Source organism: Contarinia nasturtii, unplaced genomic scaffold (genome assembly GCF_009176525.2).
Source record: "Contarinia nasturtii isolate CC-2019 unplaced genomic scaffold, AAFC_CNas_1.1 Cnas_scaffold_2678, whole genome shotgun sequence".
Lineage (NCBI taxonomy): Eukaryota > Metazoa > Arthropoda > Insecta > Diptera > Cecidomyiidae > Contarinia > Contarinia nasturtii.
Genome location: NW_022199997.1, coordinates 2,113,802 through 2,135,549, shown reverse-complemented (window position 1 = coordinate 2,135,549; position 21,748 = coordinate 2,113,802). Strand labels below are relative to the sequence as shown.

Below are 21,748 nucleotides of genomic sequence, written 5' to 3'. Positions count from 1 at the left end.
CCGTTTGCACTTTATACACGCCCATACGCTATTATCGTTTTCTAAAAACTATGTCAAACTTACACACAAAATTGTTGCTATTTTTGAAAAAAACAAAAAAAAAAATGTTTGCTGGTGAGCGTCACGAAATGAAAAGTGGTGTGTATACGACCATTAAAAATGCGATGATTTGAATTTTGCATTAGACGAAAGGATTGCGTGTGAATTATTTATTTATTTATTTTTCGTGTGAAAATATTCAGAAAAACACCAAAGCGTCAGAATGTGTCAACACGATGGTTGTTGTAACGCGTTTTACACGTGTTATGACCGATAGAGAAAGCATGAAATGTTTAATTTACAGACAGAGTCGAGACTGAGCTTGATTTGAAAGTGGGCGCCTTGTTTAATTACTAATGAATTTCCCTTTACATGATGACGAGGGTTCGTAGGGTTCGGTTTACCCCCCTCTAAAATATTTTTAGGAACCCTCAACAATTTTGGAAATGAGGAACTTTTTTTTTGCTCTTCACGTTTTTTGGCCGAGAAAATTCTTTCGATTTGTCAGCATAGATGATGACGTAAACATTTTTAGGGGGGGTGATGGCAAAATTCTGTAGGGGGTTCCTGGAAAAATCCATGGGGGGTCCCTGACGATGTCAACAATTTGTACGAAATGAGGATAAAATCGTTTTTTTTGGAAGTCACTTTTTGAGATGAAAATCCCTAGCAAATCGAAAGAATTTTCTGGGCAAAAAAAAGTGAAGAGCAAAAAAAAAGTTACTCATTTCCAAAATTGTTGAGGGTTCTTAAAAAGGGTCATCCGACCCCTAGGAATCCTCGTCATCACCTATGATTTGCTAGGGACTTTTGTCAAAAAAATGAAGAGAAAAAAAAACGATTTTATCCTCATCTCCGACAAATTGTTGACTTCGTCAGGGACCCCCATGGATTTTTGCAGGGACCCCCTATGGAATTTAAAATTTTTTATGTCATCATCTATGTTCCCTTTATATCGGCGAAAATAAGTTAGCGAACGGGAGCTTGTGTGTAAGTCAGAGAGATTAAAAGTTACTACAAACTATTAAAATATAGAAAATAATAATATTCCAAATAGATGAATAAATGAATGAGTCACATGATGCACAGTGAGTAAATGAAAATTATTTTACAAAGTTAAATATTAGAAGAACTGGGAACGTACAAAGTATTTTTGGAATCCATTAGCTACTTCTGTTGAATGCAGAGTGGCAAAGCGAGAGTGTATGTTTATGTGTTGGATATGGGATATTCGGAGCTAGGATCTGGGACTGAAAAGGTTTTTATTGCTATCCACATTTTAAGTTCAATTTGACATGTTATATATATGTCAATGCATTATAGCTCAGCGTAAAAAGTACTTTGTATTGTTTTCGCAATGTGTGCACTCTCACTCGGTGTCGCAAAGACACATCCAATTGGATCTGGTTAGACTGATTTATGTACATTGTTAGCACAACAGATAATTCCAATATGAAATTTTCCATTTGAAAAAACACTCGAATGACAATCGCTATAAATTATTAGGTTTGAAAACTCATCGATGCCAATCGAAGCAGAATTATCGTGTGACACATTTTATTTAATATGCATATACCACAATCCAGCGACGAAAGCGGGTACGAGGATAAATACGTTCACCATGTATATAATACATTCTCAAGTGAAGTCATTCAATTTGTGCAAATGATATTTGTATCACATATCGTCACACTTTTCTCATTTTAATATCCATCGTGACGTTTTGCTGCTTTGCATGTAAACTCCGTTTTATCTATCTTCCTCTCTCACGGTTTTTCTCTCATTTCTTTTACCCTCTTTTATCATCGTCATCTATTCGATGGTAAATTTATCGTTGCGTCCCAACACCATCAATTCCATTTTCGCCATATCATATCGTGCATGTGTTGTTCTCCTTTATCATTTTCGATCATAGTTTATTTTCTTTTATTCAGCGCGAAGCAATCACTATCCTATGCATTACAATCCAATATTATTTTGCCATTGGGCATTGGATGGTGTGATATTCAAATTTCTGATCCTTCAGCAATCGCAGCATGAGCTCAGTGTTTGTGCAAAATTTTGGCATTCTGGCGAAAACAATTTGGAAAATGTATTTTCGCCTTTTTGTTTGCACTTAGCTATGTTCTAATTACCAAGATTTTACAACAACACACACATCAAATATATACCCAATGTGAGTGTATGTGTTTGTGTGAAAAGTGAGAATAGAGTATATTTGCACTAAATAACGAATTAGAGAGATGTGAGTGCACCGAATGGTACTTGAAATACAATCATTATTACGTGTGCGGATTTCAAACCGTTGGTGTGTGCTTAGCGCTATATATGAATCTCTCAGCACATTGAAAATAAAATAAAATACTCGACTCGAGCATATTTTGCACTCTCACACTTATTTATTCGCACATTGACGTACATACACTTGAGCCATGTACAATGTATACATATTGGGTTAGATTCATCTTATACGATGTGTGTTTGTGTATTCGAGTTGTGACTGCTGGTGACGAATGACGATGTGAGGCTGATAAATATTTTTGTCATACATTTTATACAGCGAATGGAAAACAAAAAGACGGCACATGAAAATACACAATAAAACCCATGTCACAACCGTTCCATAAAATACATTCCATGAATGATGGCTGATTTTTCGCCCATTCGCAACACCATCAAATTGTGCATGAAACAAAAATGTTGGTGTGCCTTGTTGCCGCTTCATCGATTTGACGAAAAAGAGATAAAGAGAATAAGGGAACCAAAAAAGCACAACATGCAAAAAAATACGGTTAACACTAACTTGTTTAACAATGATTTTAGTATTGCTTCAAAAAAATAACAGACGAATCAGGTCGAATGCATAGATCCTTTTTTTGCAGCTGGGTGATGCAAGAATCAATTTGAACAACATTGGATTTTGTTTCTGTTGTTGAAAGCGCCAATCTAAAAACTATCATCGTTTCGACAGAGTTTGGCTGATTTTGCATTGCAGTACCTCATTAACTGTATCAGTTTATGATCTGGTCGATTGCAAAATAGCACGAACAATCACCATAAATAAAGAAAATTATGGTGGTTATCGTGGGATTAGTATGTATGTGTGTTGTATTCACTGTTACACACGAAAATAATAACGAATGTTGTAATCAGAAAAAAAAGAGTTCAGCACTAAAACTGGATTTTTTCCCGTTTCAAATTCGATTACACATATAAAATCAGAGCGAGCATAGAGTTAGTACCAAGAACGGATTCACTTATAGTTTCTTGCTCTTTTTTCTCTTTGTCCCGCTTTCGCCGCCACTCCCACCCTCTTAAAAAAGATGGAATCGGTTCGGCATTGGAAAACGCAGTAAAAAGCAATCGGGCGAGAGAAAGAAGAAAAAATTGTGTTGAAATGGTTATTAGAGCGTTTTGCAGCACATTCCAGAAGGTTCATTTTTTATAATACATGTACGATAATTCATAAAAAAAGCAATGCCCTTTTGTACTAAACTGTGAAACAAAGTGATATATATGTAGTTCATTATCGATATGGTAAAAGCACAATGAACGATAAAAATCTGGACAAAAGAAAATGGCACACAAAAAATTAAGGAAATCGAAGAGAAAAGCAGTTTTCCGTTAATCAGCTTTGCGATTGTACATATTGTATGATGGTAATTTCATTGGTGGATGGCTGTTTCTTTGTTGCCATTCTTGAAATGAATTCCCGTTTGAATGCAAACAAATTTTCTCCTTCCGAAATCTGACTCATTCGTATGCTTGGAACAGTGACTTTGTTTTATCTACATTCAAATAACGAACTATTTATAAAAGAGAGTGAAAGAGATAGAGAGCGTGAGTGGAAGAAAGAAAGAAATACGTAAAAAGAAGTAAAGAAGCACATGAGGCGATGAAAAATGGTAATAATGCAGCATGCATTTTATGTGCGATATAGATGTATGATGTGGGCTATATGAATGGATATATATGTGGATTGAAGAAAAGCGAACACGCAAATCAACAATTAACGAACTGTACCGTAGATAAATGCTTTTTCTCTCTTTCATTCGTTCAATCCATCTTTGAACGGTGAGTCATATATGCAGACACGGAATGATGTTCCGTCATATTAAAGTGAAACAGTGGTGAACGGTGGTTTGTTGGATGGCAATACGGTAGCTTTTTAGAGATATTGCTTGTTATTAGCGTGGCTTTTGTACTATTCGCCTCTTCAATTTCTGCCGAAGCTGAGCAGTTTGAATGCTAGCTGCTTTCTTATATCGCTTCCTGTGCATGCATGCATGTGTGTGTGTGCTTTTCACTCTTTCCTCCAATAATTACGTGAATATTTTGTATGCGTCTTCTTATGTACATTTGATTTGTGACAGTGGCACATTCGCTCACTTGCCATTATAAAATAGTTGAAAACATCTCCACTTCATCCTTTTGGGTTGCAAAAGGTTGATCTGAAATAATCAACATACCTGCAGCAATACGATGAATCGCTTCGTCATGTTGACAACAACAACAACAACAAAATCGCACACAAGTATGACGTCAGTAGAACATGAAAGCAAAAAAAAATTGAATACTTCGCTACCTTTTTCCTAGACAATTTCTTGTCCCGAGCTAAATTGCTTGGAATAGTTCACTTCGATTAAATGACTGTGTTGTGCTCTCTTCTTTCTTCTAATATCATGTGTCCCTTACTTCTTTTCTTTTATATGAAATTTTTTTTATGTTACTGATATAATGAAAAATAGCAACGTCGGACGATTGTATGTTGTCCGAAAAAGTGTCGAAGCAGAACCATTCGCTTTATAACCATTTTCAACAAGAATATAATGTCTTGTAACTGAGAAGAGCATAATGGAAAAGAGAATAATCGAGAGAGGAAAGAGAGAGGGGGCGAAGGAGAGATCTTCGGCGGTTCTTTTGCTTCGATGCCTTGTTTTTCCTTTGGTAACAGTTCTTTACGATATTACAAACAGCACCAATCGTGCAATGCCTGCAAAATGTGCCACATACAAGACTACATGCCGAATGGATGCTGTGCTAAAAACGCATAGCATTAAGAAGCTTCAGCTCGTGCAGAAAAAAAGAAGCTATATGATCAAACACAGAAGGAAAAAAAACATTTAAAATGAAATGACGGAATAAAATCGGGCGATGGAAAGCAAACGACGGGGCAAACATGTAAAATGGAAACCGTTATGTGTGTGTATGGTATGGTATCGTTATATGTAGCGGGTCGAAAAGCGAAAATGAGAGAGAAAAAATTCACAAGATGAAAATGAAAATAGCCTCCTTTTGTGTTTTTTATTTATTATGTAAATGCATTTTATGCGTGCTGTTTGGTATACTATTTTCTTTGCTCAAGCTCACAGCATGACTTTCAGCTGGTTACTTTTATACATTTTCTATTATACGAAAGTAATGAATGTCTGAAATTAGTATATCATTTTTGATTCCATCTCGCTGGAAATGGCATTTGCCTGAATTTTATCTACGAAATGCTTGTGCAGAATATGTATATAGCATTCTTGTATTATCATTTCGGAAACCGCACTTCTTTGCCGTAGAAGAATTTGTACGTTCGATCAATATGAACGAATTAATTTTCCCACTCACTGGCTATCAAAAGAAATGTACAAGTTGAAGAATCTGGAGTATGTCATTGAATTCATGCACTAATGACGCGATGCTATCACGATTGCGAAGTTTGCAAAAAGAAAAGAATCACTTGTCATGCGATGATATCAATTCGAAAATCATTTAAAGTTCATACACCCTACGGATCGGTATGCCATTGATTTAAGGATGAGCTCATGAAGCTTAAGAACAAAAACATACTACAATTACATACTTTTGCTTCGTATCTCCAAACAAAAAATAGAAAAGCTTTTTTTTCTACTCCGCCATTGTTCCGCTACGCACAAAAACTATGTGATAAGGATTTTGTGATGTATTTAAACGTTGTACGAATGCTTTCATTTTTCATAATATTTTATAGCTCAGCATGTTCAGATTTTTCTCTTTTTCCAGTGACAAAAAAAAGTGAAAGATAAAGGATGACGATACACACACATACATTCACATTTCTGTGCAACCACAATAAGACCTTTAAGACATCACTCGTACTTTTTGACTGCCTGCTACCAATGAGATAAGGGCTTATCGACATAAATTGTCTGTGATGAATTTCACTGTGGCTGCAAAGTGTGATGACAGAAAAACCATACCACAAAACCATAAATCAACGATTGAAGATGAATGAAATAGCGATGAGACTCGATTAAGATGAGAATGGTCACCATGTAGTATTAAATACGTAAATAAGATTTTCCTTATCGTTACCAACGACCGATTATTCGGACACATTTTTTTTTGGACATTTACCGCAACAAATTTCGTTTATCATATTTTCATTTTATCTTTGGACATTTATATTGTGCGACGAAGACGAAGGTTATCGTCTACAGGCCAAAACTGAATATTTTATTCGATGTTGTAGTTTAGCCGAAGTGGGATTCAACCTTTATTTATGCCACATCTTGAATATGTGTCAAAACCTACTGTGCTTACAGTGATAAATGAGATGTCATTGTTAAAATTCAATAGCATAGCGAAGTTTGGTATTTGTAATTTATATTAATGGTATAAATGTCGAACTCTTGAATTCTTGGGCACAACATTCACACTAGTCATTGTCAAAGCGTTTTGTGGTTCATCCGTTTTTTTTTTCATTCACATTTGAATACGCATCGGAATGTCATTCGATTTGTAGCCAGACATGGCAGCATTACCAACAACAACAAGAAAATTATAAATTAGAATCTACAGCGACAATGAAAAGAAAATGTAGTGAGAGAGATAGCGACTAAACATATCATCTTTAATGGAGGGTACTTTCTTATGCTTGAGTGAACGCGACCATTAATGAAATTTTGCTCTGCTCATCAAGTTGCGCAATTACACCGGAGGAAAAAAAGATAAGAACCGACAAGCGGTGTTTAATGATCGGGTAACACATTAGCAAAATCATTTGCAACTGCCGTCACCACCACCATTGCCGCCGCCGACGTCGCTGCCATCACCGCCAAAACGATGAAACGATTGAATATTATTACGAGTGAAACAATTGTAATGGAAATAATTTATTTCCAGTTCAAAATGGGTAAACTGATGCCAAAAAGTGTGCCTCACATCGGTGAAATTCATACTCTCCTAAAATGAGCTTATAGTAATGAATTCGCTTCAAGCTTTTCGATCGAAAAACCTTTGAAAAAAACACGGATAAAGACGGTTACATCCTTGCTCACGACAAACGATCGCTTGAGCGAAACGAAATTTTGCGATTTATTTCTACGAATTCAATAAATGTAATTGAATCTGTCGTCCCGCTAGGATTTTTCTTTATTTGTATACCGCACATTCTATATTTACTTTATACGCTTGTGTGTGCTTTTTTCTCTCGAATGTGGAAAAAACCAAGGAAAATAAAATGCCAATTGAATTGAGGTAAGGATTTGGATTTTTATTCGAGCTTTAGCGATTGAAGGTAATGCAAAAATCAATAAAATCGGCTCTCAGGAGGCCATACAAATCGTTTCAGCTGGTTTGTAAACATTGCGAAAATATCAACTTAATGCATAAAACCATAAAATACGGATTGCCACCATGAAATTCATTTATCCTCGCGCAAGTAAAATGCTTACAACGGATTCAAGTCTACACTGATATTGTATTGTTGTTTATAAAATTGCCTTGTAATAGCCGAAAATAACCGAGAACCGACTCTCGCAGTGCGTCACATTTACTATGAAGCATGTGCGTATAGATAGTACAGTGTATGTTCTTGTATAGACAGTTTGGTGTCAGTTTACAATTTAAATACAGAAAACTTAAGCTATAATTTACATTCATTCGTCAGAGATAATTGACAGCGATTTGCAGAACTGTAAAGGATTAATTTTCCCGCAACATATGCGAGCATCGGTACAAGAACTTAATGCAATCGATACGCTTGTTGAAATAAGTTAATCATTGGTGTGTGCAATTAAATTGATTAAGTTAATCGTAAGTTGAAAATACAGACAGACACTGGCATCAATTAACATCATCACATTATTCAGTGTGACGTGAATGAAGAAGATGCGAATCACGCAATTCAAGGTTGATTATTTCCGGATGATCTCGTTTCCGATTCAAGTGAAATTGTTCATATATCAAATATATCTTAACTCAGCCATTTCACATATTTTATGGTTTTGGCGAGGAGTTGGTTGGAACGCTGATTTATTGTATGTATTGCCGCAAGTAATAACTAAGCAGTAATGATGACGGCACCGGCAGTTGAGCATACTAAACCGACCGTGAATCATGGAGACAAGAATAAAATGATATTTATATTTTATAGGCATTTTGCGCTTTTATGCGTTTCCAATAAACGGCTTTTATCGACATTTAACGTTGAATTACATGTTTCCTTCGACCTTTCTATCTTTCAACTGAAAACTTCGCAAACCTTCTTATATATGGTTTTTTTTCTTCTTCTTCTTGGTTCAATTCAGGCTTTATTTATAAAGCACATCGAAATATTTACCATGATAAAGTAAGTCGAGAATAAAAAAAAGTGATTTAAGCGTTCGCATGCATGCAAGTGAATGAGAGTGAATGAGACATTAAATGTAAATAAGCACACCTTGATCGTTGTCTTGAATTATTAAACAAAGGTTAGCAAATCAGTTGGCGTTTTGTGTGAGTGTGGAACATAAACTATATTGAATTTGTGTAGTCACTTTTTTCACCGTATTTTTTTTTTTGTGTGTGGATTTTCTGTATGAAATACAATACCAAATTACCTTCTTGTGAGTTTATAATAACCACGTACAGATGATTTGAATGAAACTGAAAATGATAATGAACCGTTGCAGCTGTGAACCTCAGCATCATCCATATGCACACGGTGAGTGCAGCTTATGGATTTTACGTTCTTTGTGAACAATAGACTTGGTATATGATAACTACTGCTCTGTCTGTGCACAGTTTCGTCTGCCGTTAAAAATGTAGTCGTTTCGAAGCGAATGGTGAACACGAAATACAATAGAATCGAAGGCCAGGGAAAGTGAACAGCGCTTTGTAAAATTACTCAATCCCAGCTCGTTTGTACAGTTTTTTCATTTGGTAAAAAAAATTCTACGCCAATCCGAAACCATGTGCATTCGTTCAAATGCAATTGAAACGATGGATTCATCTGGAAATTGCAGTTTCCATTTTTCATTTGCATCAATTTTGTGTTTTAATTTGCAAATGCAGAAGTGATGATGAATAAAATTCACAACGAAAAAAAATTAGCTTAAAACACGCACTGTCTTTGTTCTCTTTCTCTCGTTCTTGCTTCAGTCGCTCACTTTTGCTTTCGTTTTGCCCCTTTTACGTACGTACTGTTTGCACACATGCACAATTGACTTTGCAAAAAATTTCTTTTTTCTCTCTCTATCTCTGTCTCTCTCGATTCGTACCCACACACATAGTAATTTCTATTTATTTTTCAATTAACCTTGTTCAAAGCTAACGGGAGTTTATACTTTGTATAAAAGGCGAGTGAAAAGGTCTGAATGTGTACACGTTGAAAATAATGTAGTTCATTTGGTATGTTATTTGTGTTTTTTTTTTTTGCTTTTTCTTTCGTTTCATTTGAGTAGAAAATTTTGGCGAATAGTAATTGTACTGATGCGAATCGTTTCACATGAGTCAAAGGTTTGTGTTTACATGCTTTATCATGGGCTTTTATCAATTTCCCATGTGGCAACATTGCATGAACGAAAAAACTAATTTAATCCAAAATTGTTCGATGAATGCCGATGAACGATTTCAGCATTGCTGACAAGCCAAAAACCAAAATCCGCGAAAGCTATACAAACACCCGCGCATTCATTGCACAATCAATTTGATCACATAAATGCTTTTGATTTGCACAAAACATTGCTTGAATAATAATGCCGAGTTCCATTGTATGGAGTAAGCGGGTAAAAAGGCACACACGCATGCATCGCAATCGATTGCATCCCAAAGTATTGTGGGCAAAGTGATGGAATCTGTTTTAAATCGCAAGGTCACAATCAGAAATTTCAATGGAATTACAATCCTAAAACGAATGGTTACAATATTAATTTAAAGGTATTCGCATTTACATTTGCATTGGGTTTGAGTGCATTAAATACTCAAACGAGTTTAAATCTGTTATTAAAGCGCATTTTCCTGTGAAATACTGACGTCTACATTGCTAGCGATTTTTTTTCCGGTTAAATGCCTCTCCTGTTTGCATAATGTCAATTCAATTTATTTTTCGAACTGGTACTGTTCGGTGCCACGAGGGATGTTGATGAAATAATGTGTGTTAATTGATTGAGGTTTTTGTTGTTTTAGCGGGTTTTTTTTGTGTGATATACACTTGATTGCCACTGAATTTATTATTGTTTAAGTACAGCACTGTATGTGTGTGCAATTGACTCCAAACTCATTATTTAAGTTCCAATTATCAATTATTCGATGCTGCAAGCGATGAATACACACAAGTGATTAGCAGAGAAAGAGAATGGGTCAGAATAGCAAAAAAAATCGATGCCCATCGAGAATAATAAATAAATTGGTTACTTTGATGTGATGCGAGATGCACCAAAACGATAAGGCACGTAATAATTATCAATTTACCACTGCATTTTCTCGGCGATTCTCGGAAATTCATTTTTCCGTATAATTAATGTTGATGGTTACTGTCAATGCTAAACTGCATCAACTAATATTGACTTTGTTGCTGCCATAGGAAATTAAATAAACAACAACAACAACAAAAAAGCACACGGAACTTTTCAATACAAATTCACTTGTTCGGAATTTTGCAAACATTAACCACTTCACCATTTATAGCATCAAGATTAATCTAAAGATGGAGTATCCATTTTAATTGTTTGCCTTTTTTGCTCACGAACACAGATGAGATTTGAGTGCAGCATATCACATTTCAGGGCACTGCATGCCGAGAATGCATAAAATAGATATAAACTCATCTGCACGGGCAATAAAATGAGCAGCAATCATCCTTTAAGTGATCAACATAAGTGGAAAAAAGAACCTTCTGCAAGGAATGGATTTTTTTTTCTTTCTTACAAAATGAGCAGCGATCAATTGTCAGTTTTATTTAAACACACAGTGTGTCTGTTTGTGTAGTATTTTTGGAATTATTTATGAGTATTTGCACATTGATTGTTGCGTACCAGAAGAAACAACATCATTTTGAAAAAGAAAAAAAAAATACAAGGCCACACCTGTGTATATATGAATAATTAAATTTGGTATGTGCGCGAGTTTTTTAAGCGCGAAAAAATTACCAATTTTCGCATGGAACATATAATTGCAGGTCCATAAAGCATAAATATATTGAACCAGCGATGAAAAAACGAAGTCAAACTCATTGAAGTCGCCCGTAAATCTCAACCAGTTTTCTCATTTACATGCATATCGTACAGTGCCAAACCATGGTGGTTGTTTAAAAGTGATAAAATACACATTGAACGAGCTCAGTCGTCGTTCGCAATTCAATCGAAACATCGACAACACTTTTATTATCTCCTTTACTTTTAGTTTATTGTTGTTGGTGCTGCCATTTCGCGTCGTCGCTTTGTGCACACGATTACCGAATGCGGTATATTTTTTGCTATTTATAAAAAAGTCCACCATATCTCTCATACAGGTAGATTTCGCGGTTTGAATGTAATAAATGACTAAAATATTGTTGATCACGTGAATTAAAAAAAAGTCAGTGATACGACCGAATGTGTATCAAAACATTATAATCAAATTACCTCATTCACTTACGCGCGGTGTGGTGCATTTATGCACACGAGAGAATCGAAGAATCGTGCGATTCAAGAGAGAAAAGAAAAAAAAGAAAGACGCAATTCGAGCGCAAAGAAAAACGAAGAAATGTTGAATGATTATACTGTTACCAGTTGGGTGCGAATGCGCTTGTTTATTATTCATATTCATTGTGTGTGCACTTCGATGTGCTCCACAAAAAAAGACAAATAAAAGTGAAATAAACATAACAGTGCACATTTGATCGCGTACACATTTGTTCGCATAAATAATCTCTTGTGCGCGTTCGCTCTCTCTCTCTATTTGTTACACACATACACACATTGTGTGCACTTCTAAATGCATTGCGGTCGACGCCAACACATGCCGCGAGCTTTCAAAGCACATGTACTTCAAAAAAATCTATAGTAAAACGGCATTCAATACACGCGCACCGACTCGCTTTTTGTTGACTCTTTTTTTTGTGATCCATTTCACAAATGACAGAGTGCTTCTTACAGAAATACTTCGATAATAAATGTGGTAGAACATTATTTGTTGAACTGCAACAAAAAATAACAGAGTCATGCCAGTTTTGGCAACTATCCAAATATGATATGTGACAGCTCATTCGCTGGTTTTAAACTGGAACCATTAATGTTGTATAAGTGACACCCTGTTGCCAATCGCGCATTCAATTTTATGTTTCAACTTTTTCATTTTCTTTGATACGCTTTTTCTTCTTCTTCTTCTTTAGCGAAGCAGTAGCATTAAAAGCAGCGGCATCAAGACAGTTGCGAAAAAAAAAACAACAAACAAGTCATTTGTTAACGCGCAAACAGAGCAGTGCAAGTGCTCGAACTGACACAGTCATCGAAGGAATTGCAAACGAAACAAAAGGTGCTCAATAGACTCTTAACACTCTCAACGGTAAAGTACCACCGACGAAACGCATTAAGTGGTAAGAGCATCGAATGATAAAAAAAATTAAAGAACACACACATTTACCAGTGTAAAAAAAATCGAAAGTGAGTGTTTAATATGCGATTATTATTGCGAGAATATTATTGAGAAAAATAAAACAGTTTGTAAACGAGATAAAAAAAAAGAGAGAAGACAAAAAAAGGTGAAGAGAAATAAAAGGAACTAGAACTGAAGGATAACCGAACAAACTGACAATTTTGACAAGAAGATCGGGAAAAGAATTATTCCAAAAATAAAAGAAACAAAAAAGAGCACGGTCGTCGTTGTCGGCAACATCATCATCAGTGGTTAAGCCGTCGCTCCTTATATAGTGTACAATAAAAAAAAAATCGAAAACAATCTTTTGGTAAATTACGCATAAGACAATTTAGCGAACTCGAAACACGTTCTGTATGTTGTTGCCTTTTATTTGTTTCTCATTTTTGGATGCGAGTACGATTTTACGCTCAGTTTCGATTTGAAGGTGATATGCTCCGGGTGCTATTCTTGACGAGTAAACAATATGTCATTTATTTTGAGTGCTGGCAACATTTGAGAAAAGATTCTACAAGGAATTGAGAGTGAATGATTTTTTTTTTGTTGTTTAGTTAACAGCTAAAATAAACACTAAGATTACAATCGGTATTATTTTAAAGAAATTTTCATTAAATCACCATTAAATTGGGTTAAACTAATAGAGAGAGTGAGTGTGAAAACTTAAATAATAAAGACAAAAATATCAAGCAAAGGAAGCATACGAAAAGTGAGAGTGTGAGCTTGGTATACGGTGATTGGTTGCGCAAGTTTAAGAACCACCGAACAAAACGGTATTTATAAACAATTCTATAAAAGAGATATAATATGTATGACGCTCAAACAAAGTAGTTTGAAATTGAAGTGAATAAAAACACACGCAGCCGCCAAAGCTAAATAAATTTGTTAATGAAATCGTTGAAACAAGGAAGCAAAGATAAATTAAAAATAAACACGAACAACTCAAATAGAAGAACATCGTCAACAACAACAACGACAAAAGTAGCAGCAATAGCACAAGAGATAAAATTAAAAAAAAGAATGGTAAATTAATTTGGTACTTTAGCACAATCTTCTCATCAAATATACATTCTGTTTGAAATAAAAATAACAATAAATCCAATTTTTTTTCTTCTGAAAACGCTATGAATGAGTTGAAACAAAATAAATAGCCTTTAAATTTATTGTCTACAATTTAGTATACGTGCAGAGCGTATACCACTTGAGTAGTGTTATTCGTGTATAATTGAGTCAGTGCAATTCATATAATAGCAAAATATTGTGTTTGCTTTCTTCTCCAAAATGTTACCATTTAAATGGCAAACGCTTGTGCACACTCTTTTCGAAAAGTGATTTTTTTTCGTCTCGCAATTCGATTCGGGTACCGTTTGTATTTTTCTCTCATGGTACAGTTTGCATGGGATTAATATCGAAATCGCACTTCAATCGGCTGTAATGCACCAATCCATCTAATTAAAGCGAGCAACAAGATTTTGTGCAGCAGATAAAATGCCTTCGTTTCGAAAATATTGGGCACGATTCCAATCGATCACAAGTGATTTTCAATGGATTTTCGATGTGTATGCAAAACGTAAACAACACAATGTTTGTGAAATCTCCAGTGAACCAATAATGTTTGATGTGTTCTCGATCAAATACAACAACCTCTGTTGGCTTAGCCAACAATCGTTCAAGAAAATTTGTTATTTTTACGATGTTTTTTAAACAACATTGGAAACGATTCAATCTGAACATAACCAGATTCTTAATCGAAACAATCAAAACATTTTAACCATGATTATAAATTAAGTTGCGCGCATTGTTTTGAATGGTTATGGTGATGAAATAACCTGTTTTTAATTTCATCTCGATTTTCTATTCAGATTTAAACCTCCAAAATATATGTCTAATTATTTAACTTTGAATGGAAACAACACGATGACATAATATACCAATTGATCTATTCAACTTGACTCCATTTCATTCATTGCGTGGTTTGCCGTGGATTTTATGGATGTTTTTTTTCTGCTTACTTGTTTGTTTGTTTATATTTTTTTGTTTTATTGTAATTCATTTTTCATTCACAGAATAACGTAGTATTTGTGTCATTCCTGGTGCTAACGATAAGCATTAGCCATTTCGGTGTCGGTGTATCTGGTCAATACGTTCAATATAATGCGAATGCTCAAGAAAACCAATCAGTGGCTGATAGACGAATTGATACGGCCACCGAATATGAGTATTATGACGATGTGATTGAGGACATAAGTACAACACAAAGTCTACCAACGACAACAACTACGAAAGCGACAACAACAACAACGACCACAAGCACGTCAAAACCAATCACATCATCGTATCGTATTTTGACTACCCATCGAAACGCTTTCCGTCCGAGCAATTTCAAAAAGAAATTCGATGTAACAACAAAACAATATCATGCCGATAGTTATACCGAAGCATCGAACGAAAATGCATTTGTGCAAAAGGAGCCAAATCAATCGAAGCAATATCAACAGCAGCCGCCGCAACAGCAACAACTTGCACCACCGCACTTACGAAATGCAATAGCTGACATCAATCGGCGCACGAGTGGAAAAGAATATGCTCAGGAAAAATCATCATCAACATCAATCGATTCGAATAATGTTAACGGCAGTGGTAATTACTTTTCGAGACGATACGCGCGGTTCCTATTCAAACTTCGTACCGGATAGTCACATTAAATACGCTCATTAAAACCACACAATGGGTGACTTCAGTGTTGAGCAACAGCAAACATTTCTCTGCTCTTCTTCATGTACTATTTTTTTTATTTCGTCTGAACTTATCTTTTTTTTTCTCTGTTTTACTGTTACGGTTTTTTTTTAATATTCTTTGCCACAAACAATCATAATTTTTCTGTAATAGTTTCGAAGTTTTTCTATGAGAAATACATTTGAAATGAGAATTAAATCAGATTTGCATTTTTCATTTTACTGCATTCAATTCAATCGGAATACAGTTTTATTAGCCTTAATTAAAGAGTTTGCTGTCACTTTTTTCTCTCTTTCTCTATATACCTACGCAAGTTACGAATTTCTATGCACAATTTTTTTATTATGAACAATTTTTTTTTTTATTTCGTATGCCAATCCCTTTTCGTTTTTTAGTTTTATTTTAAAGTACATTTCTCTCACTCTGTCATTCAGTAGTTACTTACCGAACCAACTTTTTTCATGAATGAAAGATTGCTATATGTGTGCATTGAAAGTTGTGGATGCATTTTCCGTATAACTGGCATCGTGTTTTGTGTCGCGATTTGTTCCGAGAACGTATATTCAATGAATTTAAAATGTAAATATTTGTATCAGTCAAGCAAATTCTGTCATGAATGAAAATTAATGGAAACATAGCGGAAAATGTGGTGAGAAACAGTGAGCAAACCAAAAACTTTTTGAACCATCGTAATATTTTTCCCTGTTTGGTTTCGCTTCTCTTCAAATCATGCTTACGGGAGAATAAAAAACTCATGGAATGAGGTCAGAATGGAATCAGAATATACAGGTTTTTCTAGTGTTTACATTTTTGTTGGTCTTTTTTTATTTCTTTCGAAAAAATTGATTTTCTGTGTTTTCGATGCATGTAAATTAGCTCAACTATTTTGCAATTTCAAGCCAGATTTCAAGTCGGACCAACGACTAAAATTCCAATAAATAAAGTGTCGGCATATAATGAAGGTTGACTTCTATGTTCATTATCGAGTTTTGAGACAATTTTAATGTTTATTAATTTTGAATTCAGGTTAACATTAAAATGCATGCTCACTATAAAAAGAGACGAAACGATATTGCTAACGGGTTTCAACGATCATTATTTGAGTATTCAAGCGGATGAATTATATGCTTTCACGAACGAAATATGGTTATGCACGCATATGCATGATGGTATGATTGAAGGCAATTCAAAATACACATTCGACATGTACGTCATTTGCGCGCGCCCACTTCCAATGAATTGTAATTAAATTTCATATGCGAAAACGCTATTTACAATTTGGATATGGTTTCAACACATCAAATATCCGTGCGAAAATCGTCAATATTTCTCTGGTTTTTGTTTTTAAATATTTTGATGTCTCGTGGCGTTTCAATTCACAAGCGGAACATTTCACGGAATTTATTTCGATGCGTGCCGATTTATGGACAATCCATCGTCGTTCTTGAATATTCCACAGTCATGTGTGTATTTTCCATTATATTATAAATTTATGCATCGCTGAATGTTTGAAATTAATTCAACTGTTGGTTCGATTGGAATATATGCAAAATTGGAATCTTGTTCAAAAACCAATATTTACGCAATGGAAATAACACCAACGCTGGAACGTAACATACAATCAATTATATTGAGCCAACGAATCGTATTATATGGGTAAGTAAAATGTATTCCATCAATATGTCTCCCATCAAAATGGCAATCAAGCATATAAACTTAAGTGGACATTTCATAATCGACCATCTTTTCCACTTCCTTCTCGATACAAAACGGGAAATAAAAAGAAAAAAACTTTTTTTAATTCCTCAAAGTAATAATTTGACGACGTATTTAACCGGCATAGAGTTTGACAGTTTGGAACATTTTCGATTTCTGTTGATAAGTGAATCTATGATTTATATGCTCAGTGACTAATTGCGATAACACATTTTGTTACGCATACCGCTAGTTTTGGTTTAGTGAGCAACATGAATTTTGAATGACATCATGTTCAATTACCGATTTCGCTTGTCACACCAGATCATTTATTTTCTTTTTCAGCATATGTTACGATCTTTTCGCACACAATCTATCCAAATCAATAGACTTAACGAATGAGATAATTAGACAATTGACAGACAGGCTGTGAAAGTACATTTCAAATTCAGACTGTGAACGATAATGGTTTCGAATCGTCAGTGTTTGAGAAAGGCGGCAAAAATATTGCGAACGAAATAAGAAGAAAGAATATATTGTTCTCATCCCATTGAAAACTTTTACCACTTTTTCACATTGAACAATTGCTTATTAAAAGAAAATAAAAGTATAATTAACGCTTCAGCGTAACATTGAGTGTTCTTAATTTGTGTGTGTATGAGTAAAAAGCTTTGCGGGGCCAAAGTTTTGACACAACCAAAAATCGAACTTTATGATTTTTGAATATAGACTCGTCGGAAATGGGTGTCTGTGAGAAAGAAAGAGCAAAAAATGGCATATGTCAAGTAAAAACAACGAAGTTTTTAGTGGAATCAATGTCAAAAATGTAAAAATGAAAGAAAGAGCGAGCTAGCGAGAGAGAGAGACATATTATAAACGAGAACATAATTTGTGCCATGTTCTTTTGATTTTTTTATGAACATTCATTGCACAATATATTCAATTTTACTTAAAAAACTTGCGATGTTCCTTTGAAGTATATTTGATTTTGTCCTTCGAAAAGTTTGAATCTAATTTAATTTTAAAACTTCATTATAAATCCATTTCATATTTACAAAGTGCAGTTGCGTTTCAATTTAATTCCAAATTTTCATTAAATTCGCTCTTTTTTTCTTTCGTCTTTGCAATAAAATAACGATGAAAAGTTAATGCGAATAGCTAAGCACTTACACATTTGCATATTGAATTTTAACATTTCGTTTGCTAAAATAATTAATATTATATTATGGAAACTTTAGTTCCAGCCGAGAGGAAATTAATCCCAGAAAATTAAACATACACATGAAAAGGTTCTTGTCTGCGAAATAATCAGCATTCTGCAAACACTTCGGACTTGTGTTTTGCCCATTTCAATTATGATATGGTTTTGATGTCGAACTATCAACAATGAAGAATTTTTGATGGTTTTTTGGCGTAAAATTTTATTATAACCGAAGGCTACTTTTTATCATTCCGAATATTTGTCCAAATGTATTCAGAGCATTAGTTTGTCGAAGCGTTCATGTGCATTCCATTCAATTTACATATGTATATGTGAAAATGTTCTACATTATTATTATGACTGATGGATACTAAAATATTATCCCGTGCAATGGTGTTGGCATTTCGACCCGGAAACATATGTTTCAATCATTTGGCTCGCAGGTGTATCACACAGCACTAAAAATGGGGAGCATTCAAAACTTACTGTGTTACTTACCACCTAGCATATCTAGCATGTGTTGCCACGGAATATCATATTCCCATGCGATTAAATAAATGACTCTTTCATTGATGTTAGATTGATTTTACACGGAAAAAATGCACATTCTTAATTACAACAGAATCTGTTGAACAGATGACTTGAATATTATCAATCCCAACGGTCCAACGCATACAAAATCCCAATAAGCTATTTACAACATTGTCATTAAATTTAAATGTAGAGACAATTTTCAATTTGATTCTGATTCGCTTTAATTCGCTCTGAGCTATGTTGGGAATGTGCTGTGATATCACGGCATTAAGTGAAGAATGAAAGAGAACGAAAAGAGTGAGAGAAAGGGGGAAATAAAACATTTTCCATGGCAGTAAATTCCATATTTCCTATACTAATAAGCTCGGAAAACATTTGTCGCTTGTCGCTGCAATGAATCATCGTATAAATCACAAATTGATTTGAGTCAGTTGTTTTCCAAATGGTCACATCTCGTTAGTAGACATTAAACACAAGCTCACACACTCAGACGGGATCAAAAATAAAATAAAAGTTTTTTGTATTGACATGCTTCATCCGGATAGGTAAAGTATATGAATAAATAATACGTTTCGCATGTTTTTGTATCATCCAAAAGGCCGAACTCGCCAATAAATATGTGTATGGAATTTTTTTCGATTATTGAATTTATTTGAAAAAAATTTCACAAAAAATTGCTTTTTCCCGTTGTAAAAAGGTTTCGTAAATTTATTTTTGGCACAGTGTAGCACATACACACATTTCATTTAAATTTCATTCTTCATTATGGTCATTTTGGTTGACGTGTTAAAGATATTGTATTAAAATATATGAACATTGGCTTACTGACTCCACCGTTGATTCAAAAAAATTTCAACAAAAAACGTTCCAAGGATTATGGATTTTCATGGATTTGGATTCAACAATTAAATCTAAGCCAAAAAAAACTATGTAGTAAAAAAAAGAGAGAGCACGTCAAATGAACGGAGATAGAGACAGAAAGGAAATGAACACGCAAAACATGCGCCAGCAGAATAAATACAATAGTAAATGAAAACTGCATAGAAAATGCCACATCAAATAAATTGTCACATAAAATTCGGTTTACGACTTTAATTAAAATGAAACGAGATGGAAAATCAAAATTCATTGGCAAAACGCGAACGCTAAAAAGTTTGTCATTATCGTATAGAATGGGAGAGTAAAATGAATATCGTTTTGCATCGACACAATTGTCATATTGCTTTGGCAGCCTCGCGTTTTTCACTCCCGTTCGCTAGGCTCGAGCGTGTGTTCTTTTTTTGTCCGCTCTCGTTTTATTTGTTTTGTTTTTCACATCATTTTCCGTTAACAGCTCACAAAAACAAAGGCCGCACAAACTGACACGAACTCTGTGTATGTCGCTTTTTTTTTGGTGCACAGTGTGTTATTTGTATTCCATCTTTTGGTACAGTTTTCATTTTAATATGTTTTTGTTTTTGTCACATTTTTCATCGCTCGCTTTTTTTTTGCTCTCTTTCATCTCCGTTCTGTTTTTTTTTTCACGGTGACTCGGATCAATGTTTCACAATTCTCTGTGCATTGAATGTATATGAATGAGCAACGATAGCATGATAGAAAAAAATCTAGAATAAGTGCAACCAAGAATCTTATTACACGCATACCAATTCAGAATCTGATGAAATACATTGGATGCGCTAAAAATAGAAATCCAGCGAAATCCAGTAAAAATTACGTTGAAGTGGTCAAAGTATAAGTATCAAGTCAGATGAGTGCTTTTTTCCGGTCAACTTTGATGATTTTGACTTGATCCTTGACATAAAACACACCGAGACGCGGATGTGCCTGACGTCATTGCCAAACAAGCAAAAGCAAAATACAAAATCAAGCAATCATAAGATTGTCATTCGAATCAGTGTGCATGATAGATTGATATCGATATCAATGGTCCCGGCTCCGCTTTAACTGCATCGTATGTGTACACGTGTAGCACATTCTTTGGGAGCTCTATCTATTTCCAAATGTCATGCTAACGTATTGTTTTTCCTCGGCGGTGAATGAAAAAAAAAAACAATTTCGTTCTCATTAGGTATACAGGTATCATTTTGAATGCCAATTTTTCGCTATTTTAAAATGATCACATTTTTCCTCCAATCACACATACACACACATGCAAAACTATTGGAATTTCAATCAGACTGTTGTTAATACCAGAAAAGATTTAAAAATGACACAATTTTCATTGAACGCTTAATAATTGGAAATGTTTCGTTGACATAAAAGCAACAATGTACAACATCGCTTGTGGAATATTTAAAGAGAAAAAAACGAAACAAATAGAAAAAATCCACCAGCTTTCTCTCTCTTTCTCTCTCTCTCTCTCTCCTTTAATAGAATTTTTTTCTATTCATTGTTTATCTAGTCGTTGCAATCATGCCATTGTTGTCTTAGTATAGAACAAATGATTGTCTGTTTATCTGTCGGGAATGTAGAACGGAACAGCTTGAAATCAGTTACATAAGGTTGACAATACATGTTGTCTTTGAATTAAAGTTCAGTCATGCTGAAAATGAGTTGACCGATTTGGTTTTACCAAAGTCGCATTTTCTGTAAGAGATCAAATATGATGCCATCTATTCGAGCAAAAATTTCACGGTATCGAAAACACATCTATATTCAGATATGCTACCACACATATCCGGT

The 21,748-nt window shown here is 34.6% G+C and overlaps 2 protein-coding genes across 4 annotated transcripts in view; one reads left to right on the top strand and one right to left on the bottom strand.

Annotated features, from left to right (window-relative positions):
* Positions 1 to 21,748, bottom strand: part of LOC116348848 (voltage-gated potassium channel subunit beta-2-like) — a 43,776-nt gene that overhangs the window by 19,390 nt on the left and 2,638 nt on the right. The window lies entirely within an intron of this gene.
* LOC116348851 (cAMP-dependent protein kinase catalytic subunit-like) lies at positions 11,607 to 15,761 on the top strand. 3 transcript variants are annotated; one of them, XM_031780021.1, is made up of 3 exons: positions 11,607 to 11,779; positions 12,646 to 13,923; positions 14,967 to 15,761. In XM_031780021.1, exons 2-3 carry the CDS (start codon positions 13,789 to 13,791, stop codon positions 15,594 to 15,596), a joined length of 765 nt encoding a protein of 254 aa, XP_031635881.1. In that variant the 5' UTR covers positions 11,607 to 11,779; positions 12,646 to 13,788; the 3' UTR covers positions 15,597 to 15,761. The 3 variants fall into 3 exon arrangements, with proteins under 3 accessions (XP_031635881.1, XP_031635880.1, XP_031635882.1); XM_031780020.1 differs by having other exon boundaries at positions 12,641 to 13,923; XM_031780022.1 differs by having other exon boundaries at positions 11,663 to 11,731; positions 12,641 to 13,923.